Genomic DNA, 21,937 nt, shown 5'->3' with positions numbered 1-21,937 from the left:
TGCTGAGCTAATGGGTCCGTGCGTTCTCGGCCGTCCGAAGTTTAGCGTCTCTTCCTCACCATAACATCATATAACTACTTGCGGTTAATGGTGAGTAAATCAACAAAACAGATAATATGGATTTTCTTTTTTTAAACGATCTCTCCTAATAATATACAAGTTCACTAGTGTATCAGAATATTACCCATCAACCTGTGTAAGTGGATTTCATGAGTAGTTTATTGAGATTAATGATGAAAGCACTGATATCGGCTTTGTCCGGCCGTACAAAGTATATTATATATAACAACTCGGGGAGATGATGACATCCCGCATCCCTAAAGTAAGTAACTTAATAGTATGATTCCAATATAGTACAAAAAAGGAAAATAGTATTTGTCAAAACTATATCTGACAGCAGAAAAAAGAAAAGAAACTGACATATCACTCTATGACACATTATGGTTAAGGCTACCACCATGTGGGTTTGCTAAGCACCGCTATCGATCGGATGGCGCTTATATGCATCGCAATAAACTCTGTCCGACAGTTTCGGTGGTGGTGTTGACATTGCCTTCATGACTCTTACGCGTGTCATATGCAAGTTATATCTACGAGTCGTGGATATTTAGGTTGTATGAGGCCACGAACTAGTGCATATAATGAGGTTAATTGGGTCTCGGCGTCAACCGTGGAGAATGGGTGTTCTTTCCATATACAGTTATGCTCGTCGTTGAGGGATGAGGAGGCGCAACACTACATGACTCGGGGGGAGTAAACCCTATTATTATTGTGTAAGATTAGTCAAGTTAGATGACTATATTGATTTGATTGATTCAAAGTGGTATAAGTGTCATCATCTGGCGTACTAAGATTTACTGTACTATGTAGTGTCTGATGGTATCGCTGTTTGAGGGCATATTCACACCAACAGCTTTCTATTCGGTCATCTATCCTCAAAGGCGTAATTAACCGACCTCGGTCTAAATGCCCAGGATCCGGGCGCAAATTGTTGGACAAGACATGCAACATTAATCTAAACCTTCGGGACCCCTCCAATCAAGGCGATTGGCGCCCACGCGGAGGGCGATGGGTTCGTGGGCCCCGCGAGGAAATAACGGCGCTAAAGACACTAAAAGAGGCTCCTCCGCCAGTCACAAGTCAACCTCCAGCTTCCCCCGCTTCTCCCTCTTCCCTTCCAAACTACACTAACAACCTAACAGCCAGACTGGTTCCAATGGTTCCTCCCTCCACTATTAGTCTACTGTCCAGCGCAGACTGTTGTCTGACCACGTTCCGCCGATTCTGTCTTCCCGGTTACCTCTTTCCCACCCCTCCCACCCCTGGACCACGCGACGGGTGTCCCTGAGAGCGACATAATGGTGATTGTCTACAGACTTCCCGGGGATGCTGTTCAGTGTTCGACTCGCTCTTGATTCCATCAGTAATCCCAGGTGCCATGCCAGACTTCCTTCGGTTGTTTCTCGACGGAAAACCGCCCATGAGACGCCATGTCTCCGGAGAACAGCGATGCCGGGCAAGGTAAGAGATCAGACCTGCTTTCATCTCCGGAACAATTGAGGGGGTGCGCAGTTGTAGTGGCTCGCTGGCGTGCAGGTAAATTAATGGTTACATAGAAACCGTGACCCGCCCTGAGGCCGAAGAGCCGACAAAAGACGATAGCAGAAGCAGCAGCAGCGGCAGCAACCACAACCATGACGCACCGCAGAGCTCAACAGGGGCTGGTCAGACTAAATGCTCCATCTGCCAAAGCACCTTTCGAAGGCCAGAGCACTTGAAGCGTCACTTTCGCAGTCACACAAAGGAGAAGCCGTTCGAGTGTGCGCAGTGTGGCCGACATTTCTCCAGAACGTATGCCCCCCTGCTTAGTCCTTTATAACCCTGTGCCCCCAATGCTGTTTGGGATCTTGGCAAATCTTACACGACCCCTGATCTACCACATTTAATCTATTGGATGCAGGGTCAACTGACACCGTCGTTAGGGATACTCTCCATCGTCACGAACTCAGTCATCATAATGCTGGAATGGAAGGGGGAAAGGATCGTACGCACCGGATCACCGTCAAAACCTTCCGCGCTTGCTATAAATGCGCCATAGCAAGGGTACGATGCAGTGGGGGCTCGCCATGCGCACGTTGCGAGAGTCGCTCCCTGGAATGTCAGTATCCGACCGAGAGACGATCGAAAGCAAAGACGCGGAGGGAGGCTCAGCCCTCTTTAACAAAAGACGACACATCGTACGATCAGTCTTCTCATCTGGTTCAGTCCACATGGGCAAACGGTACCGACTTGCGTCCTTCACGCAATGGAGAACAATCCATGCAACCGCCCTTTCAGTACCAGATGACACAGTTTCAGCTACAGATGCCCATGTCGAATGCATCCAACGCAGTCTCATCTAAACTGTCCGCAGATCACAACAATATAGAGCCGGTAAACAGGCGTTCAGATGAGACCAGGATAATTGGGCAAGCTCCCAGCGCCGAAGACAATACTACTTTCTCATCCTTGCACGATTCTACTAGAGAGGTCAAGAAGATGCGGGTCCCTTCTGTGCAATATGGTGACGCAGGAACAGAAGGGCTATACTCACAAATCGCAACATCGACTGAAGACATGGCTGAACCCGTCCACCGAACTGAGGGGCTGCAGTCAGTTAAAAGCTCTGATACTATAGCGATGATGCCAACAGTGGGAAGTCAGCAGGTACCAATGGAAGTAATACAGCCTTTACTGAATCAGACCACTGCTCCTACGATCAACTGGTTGCCTCAGGATCTAGCTAATGCGTCTAGCAACCGCCGTCATTCGACAAATACCTACCAAAAGACCTCTGGAATCCTAGATACTTCCCTTAATCAAGCTTCGTGGTATCCATCCGTCATACACGGTACTGATAGTAGCTCATTGGTGTCAGAGAATGTATCTCAGACACCATCTGGGTACACGTCTCTAGGTGGTACCACTGAAAGCCCTAGCCAATCACATCTGAACCAGCGTGCTAGAAATCACTCAGTGGATGGTGCTATTCCGAGATCATCGAGTTCTAGACTAAATCAGGACTCTTGGTCTTTATTATGTGCTGCTTCCGCGAATGCCTCGTTACAGCTGCAGCAAGCAGATACCCGGCGTCAATACTTGTTCCCTCAATTTCCAGAGACGAGGGTCCATACCACTAACGAGAATAAGAATGGCTATCGCCACGCACTTGAACCATCGGCATATGAGAGGATACGCAGTGCATTCAATCAGTTGTGCTGCGTGGAGAGTATACTGTATCCAAAGTTTGAAACCGACCACTTGCCTAGTGCGGAGACACTGTCAAGCTTTGTTGATCTATACTTCGTGCATTTTCAGCCTGTTTACCCAATATTCCACACTCCTACGTTCGATATAAACAAGTGCCATTGGATAGTGGTGCTAGCTCTGTCAGCAGTTGGTTGCCATTTTGCTGGTATCAAAGAACAGGTTGAGTGCGCGCCGGTGTTTCATGAGTTCCTTAGACGCGCTACGAATGTTGAGGTGAGACAGTCCTTTAATACCGCGTGATCCGTCATTGACTCGTTTTCGTTTCTCTAGGGAGAAAAGTATCTCATCGATCGAGCACCCGTGTGGCTTCTTCAAGCATCAGTACTCAACTGCGTTGGAATACTCTACAGTTGCGACGAACGAGCTAGGTGTTTAGCGTTGAATACCTTTGGCAATTTGGTCGGCTTTGTGACCCGCGCGAAACTTCTTGGTCACAGACCTATACAGTCCTTAAACGGGAAGACGAATGGGCAGCGCTGGGTGTCCTGGGTCGAGGACGAGATCAGAAGACGTACAGGCTATCTGATATGGGTACGTGCGCTTCTTTCGTCTAGGAGGTCTAAAATTAACCGAAAGTAGCTTCTTGACTGCACCATAGCATACCATTTTGACAAGCGCCCTTTGCTCTCTCTTGACGAGAGCCAAGCAACATTGCCTTCCCACGAGACTCTTTGGGAGGCAGAATCTCCAGAGGCCTGGGAAGAAGTACGGAGAGGAACATCAGGTATCATTCGTCTCTATCTTCCAACTCGTTCTTACAGCTAATGCGTTGTCCTGAAGACCCGAAAGAATCCTCCCTTTATGAGGCCGTCCTTATAATGTACATCGAGAAGGAGCTAGTACCTGATCTCGGAGAGTTCAGCCAGCTTCTTCTCATTCACGCGTTATATCACCGTATGTGGGAGGTGGGAGACTACTTCCGCCGCCCCTTGTCCTTCTGGAACCCAACCTCGAAAAAGCAGTCACGGCATTCCGCACTCCCATCTGGCTCTGTGTGGCTACCCGGTATACCGTCGTATTCCAAATGGCGCAACAGTGCATGTGACTGCCTCGACATACTCCATTGGGCTGCTGGCAGCACAGTAGCCGGGACCGCTGGCCTCGAACATCCCACAGTCTTGCATCTCCACTTAGCTCGGATAATCCTCCTTGCCCCATTTCGTGAAATACGGACACTCGCAACATCTCTGGCAATGGAGGAATCCCATTGGCGTGAACGCGAACAGACCCTTGAATGGCACTACATACTACGCTGGGTCAAACATGACCAGTACAAGGCCCGCCTGGCAGTTGTACACGCAGGTGCACTGCTAAGACATGCCCGCGATTTCTCGAGCCGTTCGTTCCATGAGCCAGTCGCTGTCTTCCTGGCAACCCTAGTTCTATGGGCGTATGGCGCATGCTACCCCTCACTATCTGACATGACGAGCTGCCGTGAGGCAGGACACGGCATGTCCGAAAAACCTCTGTTTATTCATCTCGACAGACCCTGCGATGATGAACTAGCCCAACTTTTCGTGCGCGAAGGCCATGGCATGAAAGCGGTTCTGACCGGTGTTGGGGATGTATGTGCTCCGCAAGGACCAGCGGAGACCCTCAAAGCTGGCTGTTCGATACTTGCTGGCCTTTCGTCGTGGGGGATCTCGAAACGATTCACCGCGATCTTGGGCAAGCTTTCCGAGATAACATCCAAGTCGTAGACAGACTTATTGAGCACGTTGAAGTGATGAGCGCTGGCTGATTGTATATTAGTGATTGTATAATTAGATCATGGCACAGACTTTATACTATAGAATCAAGTATTGTTTTAGCATTCGATCATTGTGTCTGTAGGTCGTGATGCCATGTCGCATGCTCCAAGGTCTTCCGTCGACAGTATATACGGTTGTCAACAACCTAATGCATCCTCAGTCCAACACAGAAAGATCGAAGTGCCAGTAATTGACGAACAGACAGATGACAAGATAGAGAGACTTCCAACAAGTTTCACAACGTAACCAACTAGTATGAATCTTGAAAGTAAGCAGCTGCAGCGTTCCTTCCGCAATGGGAAGGAAGGCAGGCCTCCTCCCACCTCCTCGTCCGATCCGCCCCCTCATCTTCTTCCTGAATGTATCATACGACTAAAGGATCCTGATCATTGCTTTCCTTGCGCACTCCTCTCTACAGTAAGATTATCAGATATATGCAACGGGAGCTTCAGGCCGAAGCGAACGAGGCAGCAGCGCCGTTCTCATCCACAATAACATTTTTTGACTGTCATGACAAGCTAATTTTCGTGATTACTTACGAGCAATGTGGCCTACCTCTATCACCATGCCCCTTGCATTCTATGGGATAAATTAGCACTTCATACTATATACACAATTTCGACTCATAGCTAGACTAAGGGCGTATGTGAAGGGTGTCACTGCAATAAAAGGACATGTGAGTATCATCAGAATATTCAGACTGAGAAAGAATCTACCACCTGGAATCAAAACCATGAGACCTTGCCTTTTTGATCAATCAAATAGCGACCATATTCAGACTTCCATCAGTGGATCCAGCAGCTATAATTACATCGTGAGAAGCTACTACTAAAAAGCTTAGACATCCGCCCTTCAGAGAACTAGGCAAAAGTACGTGGGCTAACGCCAGCCTAATACCACCCAGGTACTTTATGAATACTTTACCAAGGGTAAACAATCCATACCAAGACGGTAATATACCCATTACTTACAGTAGACTAAGTACAGGCTTGATCTATCAACTCCAGCAGAATACACACCACTGCACCACTACGGATAGATAAGGAACAAAACCAGCAAGGCAACAAGGACAGGACAGGACAGGATCGACCATATGCAGGGGCTAATCAAACCCCAAGGATTTATCAGCTCGGGTATACACGCATCATTCGGTGCAACCTTGTGCCTATCCTCGATGCCTCTGCTTGGTTTGTGATCTCTCAGATGATGGCTGGGCTGCATGTGCACCGATCAGTCAGTCAGTCAGTCCATCATCTATACTTTGCACACCCCACGCTTTACAATCGATGCATAGAATGAACTCGACTCAAAGAAGAATGATGCATGAAGATCAAATTGATAGGTAGGGAGATAGATATGTACCCCATACGGCTATGGGGTTGTGCTTATCTCTGACTCACGATGGATCACCGGAGAAACAACCTCCACCCCACGGGATCTACTATCTGCAACCTTTCCCTGTCCCACCAATAGTCTGACCGCCACAGCCACAGTAAGAAAAACTATAATAGATGAATGAGGGGGAGGGGAGAGGAGTGTGACGGTCTTATCTACAGCCAGTCTGGATGGAGCTTTGTTGGCGGCTGTAAAGTTTGTTTGTTTTTGTGCCTATTTATGTTTGTTTGGGCCGCGACGGGCCGTTTGGCGGGGAAGTTTGCTGGGTAGATATGGATATGAGGGGAGTATCTTGATTTAGAATGAGGTAGATTATGGAACAATAACATGTTGGTTTTAGAGGGTTTCTGGGAATTATTTTCTGTCGTTAATAAATACTATCTTGGTTCAGATGGATATCTAGTTAGAATTGGGGCCTAGTGTCAGATCTGAGAATTAGTATACTATGATGTAAGTAGTATCAATAACGGGTAATGATTCCACCGACTAGCAGTGAGATCATTACTATATACTATGGCTTGCTATTGACAGGGATTCATTCCATGATTAAAAAGCTACTGTGGATCGTATATTCAAGCTCGATCTTGATTAATAATGCGGAATTGGCTGTTCGTGTTATGGTCTTGTGACCGTTTAACTAGTAACTATAATCTTACAGGTAGTCTTTTAGTTTACTACTAGTTGCTTTTGAGAGATTTCGGTGGATAGAGCTTAACTCTGTACTGGAGGGGATATTAAGAGAGAAAAGAGGTTAAGGTGTTTCGGCTATATACTTAATGTTGCCCACTAGGATCTTGTCTTGTTTATGTATTGCTTGATTAGTTCGTTACTCAGCATGAGAAATGGTAGCTAGTTCTTAATAGTTTCTACTAAGGTGCTAGGAATCATATTATGGAGGCAAGGTACTACTATGCCTATCATGTTATGATTAAGTGTCTTGAAGACACAGCTGTGCGCATGACGGTTGGACCAAGGGACGGGCCTTTTATACAATAAGGAGTAGAGTACATAAGGAGTAGAGTAGAGGTCTACATTGAAATCCAGACCTCATACTTAACTTGTCTGACGATGATAATGCTGAAATGTTTCAGATGACATGCGATACCTACTCTTTAGCAATTCAGCTAATTTGGTTTCTTTAGGAATATTGAAGTTAGTGTCAAGAGTCATTTGGATAGGATCTGATTTATGCAAAACATGCTTATCATGGTTAGTGATGAAAGAAGGACCCCTGATAAGTGCATGAGCAAAAGTAGTAAGTAGCCTTCACACATTCTTCAGCTGTTCCAAGACATGCTTGAGATTCTGTGCACTGGCGCTTGCATGATAAGCAAACTGAGCTATGTCAATGTTAGAGTTCATTCAATAGTAAACATGTGATGTGTTGGTATACCATCTGCAGTCCCATCAAGAACAAACTCATGCATTTTCCCATCCAGAAACAAAGTCGCAGGGGATATACTTGACTCCGTTCGGCGTGCAATGTGCGTTGGCGCGTAGAGGCGGGGATAACTGGGCGACTCTGATACCGATTCATGAGCAAATACCATCAACCAGTATACATAGTATTACCAAAAGTAAGGGTGGCTACTCACCAAACCCAAAATGCTGCGATTCATGGAAGAACATCAGCTTGCATGTTGGTATAACGTCCGCAACAGGCGCAGAGATGTGTGCTTTCTTTGCAGCAGCACGAAAAGCACTGCCGACTTCTGGATACACCAGAAGGTAGGTTTCACCTGGATCACCGGCGATGACAGGAACATTTTCAGTGACTAGATTTCCTTTTGAGTCGTAGTTTTGGAAGTCTGCTGTTACTTGATGGAGATTCCGAGCTGAAGGTGATCTTCTAGTCCTGTATAAGGTAGTGGGGAAACGGTAAGCCGCACGGTAAAACATTGATGTAGCTTTTAATTAGACAGATAAGTCAAAATTAGTTTTTTCGCGTGCAAGGAGTGCCAATGAGCTCAATGGTTGCAAGTATACATGTAGCGATGATACTACTACTAGTAACTAGTCCAGTAGTGATAAGCAGCAAGCGACGATGTGGGTCACTGCCGTCAAGCTGAAGGCAGATAACGGAGCGGAAGAATATCTCAGCCGTACAATAGAGTGACCATAGGCTGCTAATCACTCTTCATTCCTCGTTAGTAGTTGTCTCATACTAGATACTCTGTACCATCTCCTATATTGTTCAAAGGGTCTTCTCTCTATCCTTATATAATTTTGCAGAGTGTGAGATGTTGAGACATTCACTGTAGCCAGGCAATACCTGATCTTCTCTCGTCTCTATTTACGTGATCTCTGACCACTACCACCACTGAGAGGATCCGATCAATCTCACATTCTCTTCTAAGCTCACTACAAGGAATGCGCGTTCTGAGTCTGTTGGCTCACGTTTCTAATTTTCTATCAAATAGCCTAGCGATACTAAACCCGCAAGATTCAATATTAAAGCACATCTGACAACCACACTTTACCACCAACCATGCACCATCTAAAGATCTCATATATCAATATATACATGATTTAAACCCGTCTCTGCCATTTATCGTGGGTTGAGATTATGAAGAACCCCTGATGGTACGGTTCTATGGTAGCGTCCTCAACGTTCGCTGGATCAGAAGAATAAATAAAACTCCAATTAAAGAACATGACTGCCACTATAGAGTCAAAATAGATCACATGGATTAGATACGATACTAGCAGTATTAGAATCATACACCCATAATCCATGAAAGAGAGCAGAAATACCCAGCTCAGCCCTGCAATCTAGCCCCGTATTGAGCCACAAGCTGCTCCCTACATGGAACTAGTACTTTACCACCAACCCGACTAACTAGCAAACTACTAACAGACTAGCCTAACACCCAATCCAACCAAGCCAGTCAGGCAATCCATAAGGAATGAAACCTAACACCGATGGCTGAGACATTCATATTGAAAGAGTCATGGGTAATCTTGATCCCCCATTGGACAGAGATAAGGCAACCCTGCACGGTGTCATCCATCACCAGCCAGCCAGCCAGCCAGCCATCATACCTTCTTAGGTAGTTTACAAGAAAACCGGATTCGTATTTTACCTATTCAAGCTCTCCTATTCTAATCTCTGCATCGATGAATTTGACAAGATACATAACATAACATACGAACGGGAGTATCATACATACATACATACATAAATACCCCAACATGACTGGATAACCTAAGAAAGAACAGGTGATGACAATAGGCGTGAACTCTATTCCACCTGTCATGGCGTCATCAGGCCATTATTTAACCTCCGCGTGTTGAGTTTATTTTCCCTATTGACCGTGGGGTGGGTGGAACAATACCTCCCAACCAGTAGTTATTCTACATAGTACCTACCGTCTGTGGGTTGTAGATCAGCGATCGTATTATTTTCTTGTCTTGTCTTGGAGGAAGTGAAGGTTAAAGCATAAAGTATCATAGTATCTACGTAACTCCGAAAGATAATATTCGACTCATCGAAAATACTACCTAAAGTTCAAATTATCCCTGGCAGACAGACAAACCCCCCCCCTGCCTAATGACACACAACACACGACATAAGTAACATGCAGCGGTTGGGCTCGGGGATCAGGAACAACAACAAAAAACATAACAGCAATAATAATGATAACAATATTACCAAGGAATAACATTATAATAGTAGTACGGAGTAATGCGCCTTGGCTCGCGTGATACCCAAACAACCACATGAAATAAACTTTCTGTCATACCGCATGCTTTCATTATGATCATCTTCTGTCTTACTATCAACTACCACAACGTACTGAGATGAATTATCTTCGCAAATAAAAGTTGCTACTTTCTATTAGCGATAGAATATACAAACCAAATCACGATGATCTGAATCCAGCGGAACTGTTCCGAGAAGGCGCACTTAAGCATCAAGACCAACTAACTAAGCCCAATACAGAATAATCTAACACGTATCGGGACAGTCCTGCACGGGTAGAGTAGCCTGGTAAACAGCCTGGAGCTAGATGAATTAGGTAGGTCGCTAGAGAAGGACTACTTAGTAGCTGCGTTAGTTAGTTGGTTCGATCCGGAATTAGTAGTCTTAGTCGCTGTAGTGTACTCCGGACTCCGTTACTTATCACTTATCGCTTTTGAGACGGTGGTGATAACACCTTCGTTTCAGTGTCTGTGGTCGGCTTGTCCCGCACATAAGCGGTGTCTGTAAATGATATCCAAAGTAAATGATAGTAGCAATTGTTCTACTTAAAAGCCAGCCAGGTGTATTCTAGCAATATTCCAAATGAATAGGTGGTTCTCCCCCCTTCCCAAACGCCTCGCTATGCCCCTTTAACCCAAAGGGGAACGCCTCCAATATCTATGCAAAATTATGTACAAGAAAAGCAATGTAAAAGGAATAGCCAAGTCCGAAATCCATGCGCCTCGCTGTGCGCATTGAGTGTGTGTAAAGCAAAAAGAATCTTGAGGTAAAGTGGCACTGTTTTACAGACTGCTGACGGAGATCCCGACCCAACGAGAGGGAACTGCGTTCTCGTCCTCATCCTCATCCTCGTAATAGTCATACCGAACATAACGGCCCTGACTGCCCTTGCGGGGAGGCAGCCAAATTCGGGCCCGCGTCGGAACGTCGTCCCGAAGCTTGCCGCTGCGTCGCATGTTCATCTCGAGAACCACCATGCGCAGGAAATCGCTGTTCTCCCGCGGCTCGCGCTGGCGTGACATGGGTGGAATCTCCGGGTCGAATGGTAGCAGCTGTCGGTCGCGGCCCTCAGAGCGTGCTAGGTGGAACCCGCTCCTGCGACTGCCGCGCCTACCCGAGCGATGGTACGTTTGCATTTGCACGGAAACCGGGCAGTTGGGGCTATCAAGGGACTCGTGTGGGTATTCCTGATAAGCATACATCTCCGCTGGTGAGACCGTTATTGGGTTCAGGTACCGTCGGAGTGCGGGAGATGGCGGCTCGTTCATGGGCGGAGGCCGTCGGTCGTCCGTCATCTCCGGTGTAATGGTGAAGAGAGACCGGGTCAGAAAGTCGTCCGGCTGAACGGAAGGAGTAGCAAAGGCCGAAACACTCTGCGCAGCAGATTTGATTGCTCGCAAAGAAGCCGTTAGGTTAGATTTGAATGTGGATCCTAACCGCGGGAACGTTCGAGATGGTGTCGGGCTCCTCGGGGTCAGATCGGGCAATGAGGCCTGTTCGACAAAATCCTCTTCCGTGTCCGACACTTCGTTTTCTAGCAAAGGGTGGTCGAAGATGCAGTTCTCACAGGGCGATTGGCGGTGAAACTTTCGTTCTAACGGGCTCCGCTGGCTTGACGGCGTAGACGGTGCCGGGAGACTGGACGGTGAGTCGTAGTCGCGCTCCAACGACGGCGTCGACTCAAGGGACATAGAGCAAGCGGAGAAAGACGGCGCCTCACTATCACAATCACTCCCAACGGTAGACTTGTCGACCTCATCCGGAGGACTCAGAAGTAGATCCAGCACCGTGTTGCCCGTGCTCTCCATCGAATTATCGCCCACACCGTCCATCAACAGCTTGCTGAATTGCTGCACATGATCCACACGAGGCAGTTTTCTGCGGTTGCGAGACTCTCGAACAGTCCAGCCCCGGCGAGGCACGGGGATTGCCGTGGCTTCCAGAATCGACGCAATCGAACTTGGCACGGACCGGTCAGTCAAAGTGGCCGACGACGACTTGTGAGACACCGTTCTAGACTTCTTCGGCGTGGCTGGCCCTTTCTTTGCGGTCTGCGAATGTACCGAGGTCACGCGAGGAGCCCGCTTCGGGGGTATCACAACCGGACTGGTGTGCATGGTCTGCGGAGAAGAGTCGGATGGAAATTCGAGACTCGCATAATCTTGGACGGGGAGAAGATCCAGGGAGGACTTGGTGACGGGAGTTCTCTCACCATGTTGACGGAGAGCAGTCTTCGGAGACGGAGGTAGGGAACTGAAAAGATAAGCTCTTGGGACCATCATCTTCACAATTTAGATCCACAGGAAAATTGTTTAAAAAGGCGTCCTAGGCCCGTCGAGGCGCTCTGGTCGAGAGTCTGAACGAGATACATGGATGGGAAGAGAGCAGGAGAGCAGAAGAGGAGGGAGGGGAACGTCCAGTGGGCGGTTCCCCAGTGGGAGTATATCTGATAGATATAGTCTAGTACTAGTAGTAGTTTGAGCAGATCGGCTATTAGCAACAACACACTTGCTGTGTTGGCACTGGCCAGAGACCCAGCCGAGCGGAAGATGCCAAAAGCGGAAGACGGCCGGGTCCGTATGCAGGCACGCGACTATTGCAGACAGCGCGAGAGATGGGGACGGAAAGTGAAGCAGATGTCCACCGGAACGAGTCCAGAGAGAAGATTAGGGAGACGACGACGACGAGGATGATGAAAAGAGAGTAGACAAGGGAGAAGATTCGAAGGAACCAAAGATGCAGGGAGGGAGAGAGAGAGGGAGAGGATAAGGAAGAGCCAAGCCAAGCCAGGACAGTCAGCGGCAAAGGGAATAACTGTGTAGTAATGATCTCAAACCAGGAAATCCAGAAAAGGCAGATAACGGGGAAACACACTAAAAGAGAAAGTGACGGTAACAATTAATCTTAACCTCTGCTGAACCAGTACTAGTTACGTGGGTGGATGACGGTTTGTCCGTAACATCGGGTCCCGGCGGAGTCCACTAGACTGCAAAGGTAATATTGATCGCATAACAGAAAAGTTGCAGGCGCCTGACCGCATCGGACAGCATTAGCGCCCTCGTCGTCTGTAGTCCCCCCAAACAGTTTAGCGCCAGTACCTAACAGTGAGGCGCCAAATGGGGGTTGGTTGGTTTCAGGCGGTAAGGGCGGGTGCCGACTCCCGGAACATCCCTCGTACACCGCAGCAGTCTGCCCAACGCCCACCGTGTGACCCTGAATCGTTCTAGCGCGGTAACAACCGTGTATCACCTCGGCTCACGGTAACTTCTGGAACGGCCAGTGTCCCAAAGAGGTAGCGGCAGAATGTCTCCTTCCCCACTAAAGAATGTTCCATGTTACCGAGTGTTACGTACTTCTCCCCCGTCACACCGTAACTTTGGTGGTTCGCAATTACCATCACCGATTAGCATCATTATTGTTGTGGGAGATGGGGGTGGTCGGACTTTTGTGTGTCTGCCCAACCACCAACCACCCATATTGATCTTCGTGGGGTGGGTGTCATTTCCTCGGAAATGCTGTCGGGACAAAGGAACATTTGTCCGTCTCCCTCTCCATGCAAACATACTGACTGTCCTGTGAGATACTGGTAAACATTGATTTCGCCGGGTATCACCAAAGTACCATACACAGTAGGACGGGGACGGGGACAGCCTTGTGCCTGGCTGGCTGCCTGCAGATATCGATTTCTTCCCTAAAGAGGGTTCCAACATTCTGTTTTTCCGGTAATTAATAATCCGGGATCCTCCAGACGATCCGTAAGGCTTGGCGCCGAGGATCGCATTTGCTTGGGCCTCATTGGGTCAAGCACGGAGGACGCTTGCGGAGTCTCCCCGATGCACACTCACTCTGCCGAGGACCAATGCCTCGTCTACTTTTTGAGAACAGCATCAAGCCAAGACCATATATGCGGCTGAGAAGAAGCGGTAAAGCGCAGAGGGTGTCCCTTAAGAATGTCAACATTTACTTCTCTTATTCAAACTGCCCCTGGTTGATCAATGAGCAGTGAAGCAAGATGACTCATCTGATTCTGGCCTTTCTTGTCATTGTACAAAGCAGTAGACTTATGCAAGGCCTCCAGCAAGTCGGCCAAACCCGATGGCTGGAACTCGAAGGTCATGGGATTATGCCCACGGGATATCTACGCAGTGTTAATATAGAATGTTCCAGCGGCCTGGTATTACTGAACCCTGAGCAAAAAATAACCCCAGGCTATCTGCGGATACGTGCAGTGACAACCATACCAGATATGGACAAGACAGCTGCTCGGCCTAAATCATGCTGCTATATATCCTTAGTCATTGAAGGGATCAATTTGAGCGAAACTAACATATTTCCACTAATACAGAGAAAAGGAGTATTCAAACAGTAATCCTGCATAGTTCTTGGCGATATCCCTTTCTAACGACTTGGAAGACAATAACCAATTAGATAGCGATTAGCGAGGAACAGAACACAGAAAGTAAAAAGGGAAGGGACAAATACAGGCTCATTTACGGATACAGGAGGGAGTTTCCTTCCGAGTCGGACCTGTCCTCCCTTGCCACAACTACGGCTGATGAAAGGATCAAACGATTTGTGAATGATCTGCCCTTCGCCTAGGCTCGCCTTGCGTTTTGAAGACATCTTATTAGGCTAGGAAAGAGCATCTGTCGGAATTGATCTATTGGGGACATTATCGACATTGTGCCCGTAGATGCAGAACTTGACCCGTCCTGAAGACGCCGAATCTCAGCACTTGTGTTAAGCAGCAGTGACTATGTGCAGTGATGTTGTGTTTTCTATGCACTATACAAACGAGCGTAATAATTTATAACCTCGAACCGAACAATAGTACACGAGCCATCTGTCCTGCCAGTCTACAGGCGAGACTCCGGCTTGGCCCCAACCTACATCATTTCCCAGCCCCATTCCATCAACACACGCACAAAGCCTCTGATCTCGTCCGGCTTGTTATCCGCGTGCAGCATCAAGCGAACGCGCTCTTCCTCCTTCGGGATGGCGGGGTTTCGGACTGCATGGGTGCGGAACCTTTGTTCCTGCAGTCTTTGCTGTAGCTTGTGGCATTGTCCTTGCTCCGTGATGATGGGGATGATGGCCACGAACACCTCATCGTTCTTCGTCTGCTCAAAGGAGGGGAATTTTAGAATCCCGGAGTTTGATAGAGCCTGTCGCCTCGGATGCATGAGGATTGGTGGAAGAGTTTGATGTTTGCGCGGAGCCTCTGGCGGCGCTATTCATAGTGGCCACTAATTAGACTTGGGATATATATTGGAGGGTTTGATCACTAGTGTTCTTACCTGCTCCCCGTCTGCGCTGCTGAGGGTGGCGATCGAAGCTCTGATGGCGGCGACTTTGGGGAAGGAAGGCCCGGTCGAGTACATCAGGCCTCGTGCGAAGTTGGCCATATATTCTTTGATCAAAGGATCGCAAAATAACTACACCTGGTGCACGTTAAGCTAGCCATTGACGGAGCCAGATTTTGAAGTGCACATACCACCCAAAGCACCAGGGCCTTTGCCAAAGCTCTGCATCGAAATTATGCGTTCCTTCTCCAGGTCCAAGTGACATATGTATCCTGAGCCGTTGGGTCCAAATATACCCGTCGAGTGAGCCTCATCAACAATGAGAACTCCATTGCCAGCCGGTAGAGCACTTCTAACATGCGAGACAATCTCCGGGATGGGCGAGATATCCCCTTCCATACTGTAAAAGACTCCAGAGCAAGGAACACCGTTCTTCTCCCGCAGCTAATATCGGCCGAGCCGAGCTTAACCTTTCCAAGCACATCGTCTAGCGACTGGATATCATTATGTGCTAAAGCTTTTACGATGGGTGCACGGACATAACGAACGCCGTCACGAATGCTCGCGTGAGCCATGGAGTCGTGGATTATGGCATCCCCGGGTTGAGGCAAGGTGCCATATATACCAACGTTGGCTTCGTATCCTGAGTTGAAGAACACGACCTCTTTGCCGTGGTGGAAGTCGGCCAGCAGTCTCTCCAGTTTCGTGACCTCGTTGGTGGAACCACCGAGGCATCGGCTCGCGCCAGCTCCGATAACGAATTCACGGCTCTTTTTCAATTCTCTGTGGAAGGTTTCGTGCATGGAGGGACTGGATCGGAGGCCTAGCGTGACGTTGGACCCGAAGTGAACCATGCCCATTTCGGTGGCAGGAGGGCTCAATTCAAAGTATTGGCCTTGCTGCCGTCACTTGGCGATGCCCGACTGCAGGGCCGCAGTAAATGAGGGCGGGAGCTGCATCGTGTAGGTTCAGGTTTAAGGTTTTTTCCACTGAGTCGCAGACTGGTGAAGCCACGCGTGCCAAGGGCGGTTGATTTCTCGATGGAGTTTGTCGGAGACGCCTTATAAGTCAAAGTATGGAAGCCTGGGACTTGTTCCTATCCATGGTAATGGGTGATTTGCTGTCCTTAGGGCACGTCGATCTGGTCACGCAAAACCACACTGGCTGGCATATGGTGGGCAGCACCCAGTGTGCGTCTTGAATAGGACATGCTCAATCCCACGAGTGACAAAAGTCCGGCCGACGCTTGCGGGATAGGACCCAAGACCCTCGTTTTCGCTTCGCAATGGGGTCCATTCGCAATATGGGGTGCAGGTGGCATGAACAGCAATTGGAAGACTTCTCTGTCAGTCGTCGGTCGAAGTTTACATGGAATGCTATGATATCAATGATTCCTCTTTTCAGCATTATAGCCACATGAAATATCGATCAAGCCACTAGACCCACTCATCTGACGAAGATTATGCATATGTGTTGACTCAGATCTGAGATCAGATTTAACACGATGATCCATGATTGCCATGCTCCTTTGGACGGCCTCTGTCTTCTTGTCACTCTGCACCGGATTTCTTGTTCTCTTGTGGAGTAAAACCTTCATTGATCAGCATGCGCGGGCCAGTAGATTCCCAGAAGAACGGCCTTCATGAGGAGTTGAAAGTCAAAAGTTCCTCCGCCTGCTGGAACCGGCGAGTTGCCATGACAATTTCTCCTTGTCGACTACATCACCTTGTCGCGACCAGTGATGATCTCAGCCACCCGCCGTCCACGCATGGGACGGCGATCGGGTCACTGCCTTTCCGGACATGGCAGTTGGCCTCGGAATCGCGAGGTTGATGTTGGACTGTCGTGGAGGTAAAATTCCCGAGATACTTCAGCGGAGTACGTTTTGAACTGCGATGTTGCTTGGAGAGTGCCGTAAACTTATGATAAGTACTTGCCTTGCTGCTTTCCTGTTCGCCGCAAGGAATCATAAATTCAAGCATCGGGGCATTTGTCCGTCAATGAATACATTTTTTATCAAACCCTCCATTTGCATGTAGCCGCTCAGTTCAGATACCGTCCCTAAAGTCTGAACTGGATCCGATTTTCCGCCAAGACAAGAGTCCAATTCGAACGGTGGAGTTCACAATGGTTGCTATACCATGATGGAGAGAGTTCTGGCGCAACACGCTCAACAGCATTCAGACGCTATGGCCGTGCTGGACGGGCCCCAAGCCCTCATGTATGGGCACCTGCTAGCACGTGCCACATGTCTGGCGGACAGGCTTCAGCTGAAAGACAAGGTTGAGGCGGAAGAGCCCGTCGGTATTCTCCTCAGCCCTGGCCTGAGTCAAGTGGTAGCCCAAGTGGCCGTCCGTCTCGTCGGTGCAACATGCGTCCCTCTCGAGCCTAACCAGCCCCCGAAGCGGATCTGTGAATTGTTGCGTGATGTCGCCGTCAGACGAGTGATCATTGAGGATTTGTCTACCAATAGGTATCAAGGCTTCGACCTTTACCCGATGGAACACCTCGAACCTGCGCTATTCCGCCACGATAGTCACCTGGTTTTTCAGAAAGACTGTCCCCAGAACGAGGATGGATGCAGTCACATCCTTTTCACATCGGGGTCCACGGGAAAGCCGAAACCCGTTCAGATCCAGACAAGCAGCATCCTCCATTTGGCGATGGAGAACAACATGACTCCGCTGTCACATACCGATCGCGTGACCGCATTCAATAATCCTGGGTTCGATTTGAGTCTGTTTGAAATTTGGGCCACGCTGATAGCCCTGGGGACTATCGTGGTCCTGCCGAAGGGAGTCGGAACCGACCCAAGCCGTCTTCCTGCCTTCTTGACCGACACCCGAGCGAGCGTGATGATCATCCCAACGGCCCTCTTCATTGTTATTGCGTCGACAGCCCCCAATGCATTCCGTGGTTTGCGCCATGTGGTAACAGCTGGGCGAGGCGGCGAATCCACGAGCGTTGCGATCTGTCCTGGAAAAGGAACCTCCAGAAAACCTGTGGAATGGATACGGTCCTACCGAAGGGACTACCCTGACGACCATGTACAGGGCAACCTTGCCGGACTGTCTGAAAAACCGCATCAGAATTGGCCAGCCAATTGGAAAAGCTATTGTTTATCTGCTAGACGATAACCTGGAGCCTTGCTCATCGAGGAAAGTGGCATCCACGGCGAAATATGTGTTGGCGGACCGGGAAAGTCAGCCGGCTATCTCCACAGGAGCTGTGAGGATGAGGAAAGATTTATCCAGGTACTCATTCCACACCGGTACACAAAAGGCACAGGCATAATTGACGGCCCGACTGTCGCTGGTAGGTCAATTGTCGAACTGTATCGTACTGGTGACATTGGCCAGTGGCGACGGGATAAACCAGGATTCCTGGACTACATCGGCCGTCGCGATACACAGGTCAAGCATCAAGGATTTCTCGTCGAACTCGAGGAAATTTCACGGATTATGGAGTCAAGCCCGCTTTTGGAATCGTGTCTGGTCCTGCAAAGACCACCCTTGTCGGTTCTCCACTCGTCTATCTTGATCGCGTATATCATCCCCAGTGGTGGGAATAAGCAGAGTCAAGACGCCATCCTTCGATTTGCACAGGACACCCTGCCATCCTACATGATCCCGGAGCGATTTGAACTAGTCACGACCTTTCCCTTGACGGCAAATGGTAACGTCGACCGCCAGGCTCTTCTAGACGGTTATGCACAAGGCCCACGTGAAGTCGAGGCGGGAGGGAAGCGGGACGTCGTTAATGGCACAGGTATCAACACCAACGGCACGGGCACGATATCTGCTCTGGCGAAAATATGGGAGGGATTACTTCAGATGTCCCACCCCACGCCCGAGCAAGATTTCTTTCTCTTAGGTGCCTCGTCCATTCAGGCGGCGGCTCTGATAGCGCTCATACAACATCGACTGGAGCGCCTGATTACCATGGATGAGCTACATGCGCATTCCCGCTTCTCAAGTTTATGTGATCTTCTTGACGCTGGGCAGGCACCCGGACAAGATAGATACGAAGATGCACCAGATCATACTAGTATTTGGGCGAACGACGTTGACATTGTCGATGACATTCCACTCGCTCTGGGCTGGGAATCGGCAGCAGAAGGACGAGTTTTCCTCACGGGTGCAACTGGACTCGTGGGAGCGCATATCCTCCGCCGACTCATTGAGAGGCCGGGTGTGAAGCAGGTCGCGTGCCTTGCTCGAGCTAGGAACGGTCAAAGCGCCGCTGCTAGAGTGCAGAAGACCATGGAGAGATCCAATTTGTTTCCCGACTCCTTGGAGCTCTCCCAGAAAATCTTAGTCCTGGAGGGAGACATTGGAGACGAGCAGCTTGGGCTTGGACCCGCGCAATTCAATTGGCTGGTTGATTGGGCCAGTGTGATCTTTCACGTTGCGGCCAATGTCAACTTCTGCGAGTCTTACCAGGAACAGCACCGCGACAACGTCGAAGGGACACGGAACGTCTTGAACGCTGCAGCGCTAGGTCGCCGCAAGGCGTTCCATTACATGTCGAGTATCGATGTCTTCGGTCCGTCAGGCATGATTCTAGGCACGCGAAGCATCCCCGAAGACAGTCCACTGATAAACCACTTGCCTGCCTTGCAATAATGACCTTGGGTACGGGAAGAGCCAGTGGACCGCCGAGGCGATGGTGCGCCGTATGCAGGAAAAGGGCCTCCCTATCGCCATCTACCGCCCCGGCTTTATTATCTGAGATAGCGTCACTGGCGCCAGTAACCCTGATGACTTTATCACGCGATGGATTGTCGGGTGCATCAAGGTGGGGACCTTCCCGCGAATAGTTGACATGCGGTTCGAATATTGCACGATCGACTTTGTGTGCTTTCGGTGCTTCAGATTGCGTCGGAGAACAAGGATCTCGGTCAAGCCTATCACATTTTGTCCCCGGACCGGACCAAGTCCTTGACCGTTGAGGATACCATTACTCTCCTCCCCGAAGCCGGGTATCCCGTGCGGATGATCGATTACAGCGACCGGGTGGAGCAGGCAGTCAAGTCGGGCACGTCAATAGGCTCACTAGTGCCGCTGATGCCTGTTCTACAGGAGCGAGTGCTTGGAGAACTGACGCGCTGGGAATGTGCTCAGTATTCGCCGGTATATGAATGCACGATTACTGTTGTGCCCTTGCCGGTTGCCCTGAGGCACAGTATAAACCGTTTACCATCGACGTCTTGAGACGCTGCATGGCATTCTGGAAGCGGAAAGGGTTCTATGATGTGTAAAACCGGTTAGCTTATCCGTAGGATGGTGAGAGCGTGGAGTGATGAAACATATGGCTACGTAGTAGATAGTAGATTAGGCCGATGCCCGTCCTCATAGATCAGGCACATACACTAAACCTCTTTCAGTAATAACCAACCAGCGGTACTTTGTAACCAACTAAGTACTTGTAACTGGTCAAATTGGACTATGAAGCATCGAGGTCCATGTGACACAACTTGAGATGGTGCCGACCGCGATCGATCCAGATCATTCCTTCGATGGTGGGATGCCATTCTTTCTTCCAATAGAATATGTCTGATAGGCAGAACAGAGAAAAAAGAAAGCATATCTTGACTATCTTGCAGATATGAATCACACAGAGGGAAGTACTACTAGTCGTTCCCGCGCAGAACTCTAAGATGAACGAAAATCAATCGATAAATTATCTATCATGGTCGGTTCATTATCGTTATAATATCCACCGATGCCCAACTGACATTCGTCTTTCTACAGTACTACTAGTAGTTAACTAGTTGGTTAACTTTGGGAATGGGCATTAGTCATCCACCGTTTCTTATCGACGCACATCCAACCAACCGGGCCAGATCGTCGAGCTGCCGGCGCGCAGTTGCACAGACTCGCTATCTATCTCTTCCTTCTTACTTCCCCCTCCCTCCAGCATTGTCCAATCATTCCCTCCAGATCATCTCCTCTTATCATCCTCCGTCGATTTCCATTCATTCCATGCTCATTGCTTTACCCCGTACAAACCCCCTCCCCGGTTCCATCTGCTATCCAGAGCAAGCCGTCGCCTCCACTTGCGGGTCGTTTCGTCAACCCATTCCTGCACGTCGCGGGGTAGCCTAATTCTTTTTGCGGTTCGATCTCGGCTTGACTGACAACTGATCTGTGAGTCGCTCAACATGCATCTCTCGACTTCCTGACATCCTCCGATTGCCGATTGCGCAACACCCCATCCTTCCTCTGCACTAGCTCCTTCTGCGACTTTGCCAATAGTACCGCCCTAGCTCCTGCGCGCTTGCCTAACTAATGCCTCTACCACGACCTCAGATTCGCTCTCTTGCTGTCGAGCTTATGCCGGTACCCTCGACCCGCGCTTCCCCTCCACCCATTTTGTGCAGGGGCCTTCTGGGTTCCCTCTCCAGCAGCCCGACCCGCTCTTTCCCCCCTCGAGAAGCATGCTTCGCCCTGTTTTGACGCTTTCTCCGAACACTC

The 21,937-nt window shown here is 49.2% G+C and overlaps 4 protein-coding genes across 4 annotated transcripts; 2 read left to right on the top strand and 2 right to left on the bottom strand.

The window, feature by feature from the left end:
• Positions 1-1,219: 1,219 nt before the first annotated feature.
• Positions 1,220-5,083, top strand: BO88DRAFT_361251 (putative C2H2 transcription factor). Its single transcript, XM_025703872.1, has 6 exons — positions 1,220-1,521; positions 1,617-1,851; positions 1,983-3,522; positions 3,580-3,840; positions 3,889-4,033; positions 4,090-5,083. The coding sequence occupies exons 1-6, from the start codon at positions 1,491-1,493 to the stop codon at positions 5,007-5,009; spliced, it is 3,132 nt and encodes a 1,043-aa protein (XP_025565527.1). The 5' UTR covers positions 1,220-1,490; the 3' UTR covers positions 5,010-5,083.
• Positions 5,084-7,686: 2,603 nt separating this feature from the next.
• BO88DRAFT_486209 (uncharacterized protein) lies at positions 7,687-8,466 on the bottom strand. The gene is made up of 3 exons (XM_025712406.1): positions 8,051-8,466; positions 7,849-7,977; positions 7,687-7,795 (listed from the first exon to the last, which is right to left on the bottom strand). Exons 1-3 carry the CDS (start codon positions 8,352-8,354, stop codon positions 7,722-7,724), a joined length of 507 nt encoding a protein of 168 aa, XP_025565526.1. The 5' UTR covers positions 8,355-8,466; the 3' UTR covers positions 7,687-7,721.
• Positions 8,467-10,689: 2,223 nt separating this feature from the next.
• BO88DRAFT_486208 (uncharacterized protein) lies at positions 10,690-16,321 on the bottom strand (the record flags this gene model as incomplete). The annotated part of the gene is made up of 5 exons (XM_025712405.1): positions 10,690-12,411; positions 15,049-15,388; positions 15,456-15,599; positions 15,653-15,905; positions 15,986-16,321. 5 exons carry the CDS (start codon positions 16,319-16,321, stop codon positions 10,941-10,943), a joined length of 2,544 nt encoding a protein of 847 aa, XP_025565525.1. The 3' UTR covers positions 10,690-10,940.
• Positions 16,322-17,602: 1,281 nt separating this feature from the next.
• BO88DRAFT_478493 (non-ribosomal peptide synthetase) lies at positions 17,603-20,821 on the top strand (the record flags this gene model as incomplete). The annotated part of the gene is made up of 7 exons (XM_025712000.1): positions 17,603-18,377; positions 18,424-18,578; positions 18,620-18,732; positions 18,781-20,051; positions 20,194-20,315; positions 20,336-20,617; positions 20,641-20,821. The coding sequence occupies 7 exons, from the start codon at positions 17,603-17,605 to the stop codon at positions 20,719-20,721; spliced, it is 2,799 nt and encodes a 932-aa protein (XP_025565524.1). The 3' UTR covers positions 20,722-20,821.
• Positions 20,822-21,937: the final 1,116 nt, after the last annotated feature.

This window comes from Aspergillus vadensis (assembly GCF_003184925.1).
Source record: "Aspergillus vadensis CBS 113365 unplaced genomic scaffold BO88scaffold_5, whole genome shotgun sequence".
Taxonomy (NCBI): Eukaryota; Fungi; Ascomycota; class Eurotiomycetes; order Eurotiales; family Aspergillaceae; genus Aspergillus; species Aspergillus vadensis.
The sequence above is the reverse complement of the archived record's forward strand: the minus strand, read 5'-3'. Positions and strand labels throughout refer to the sequence as shown.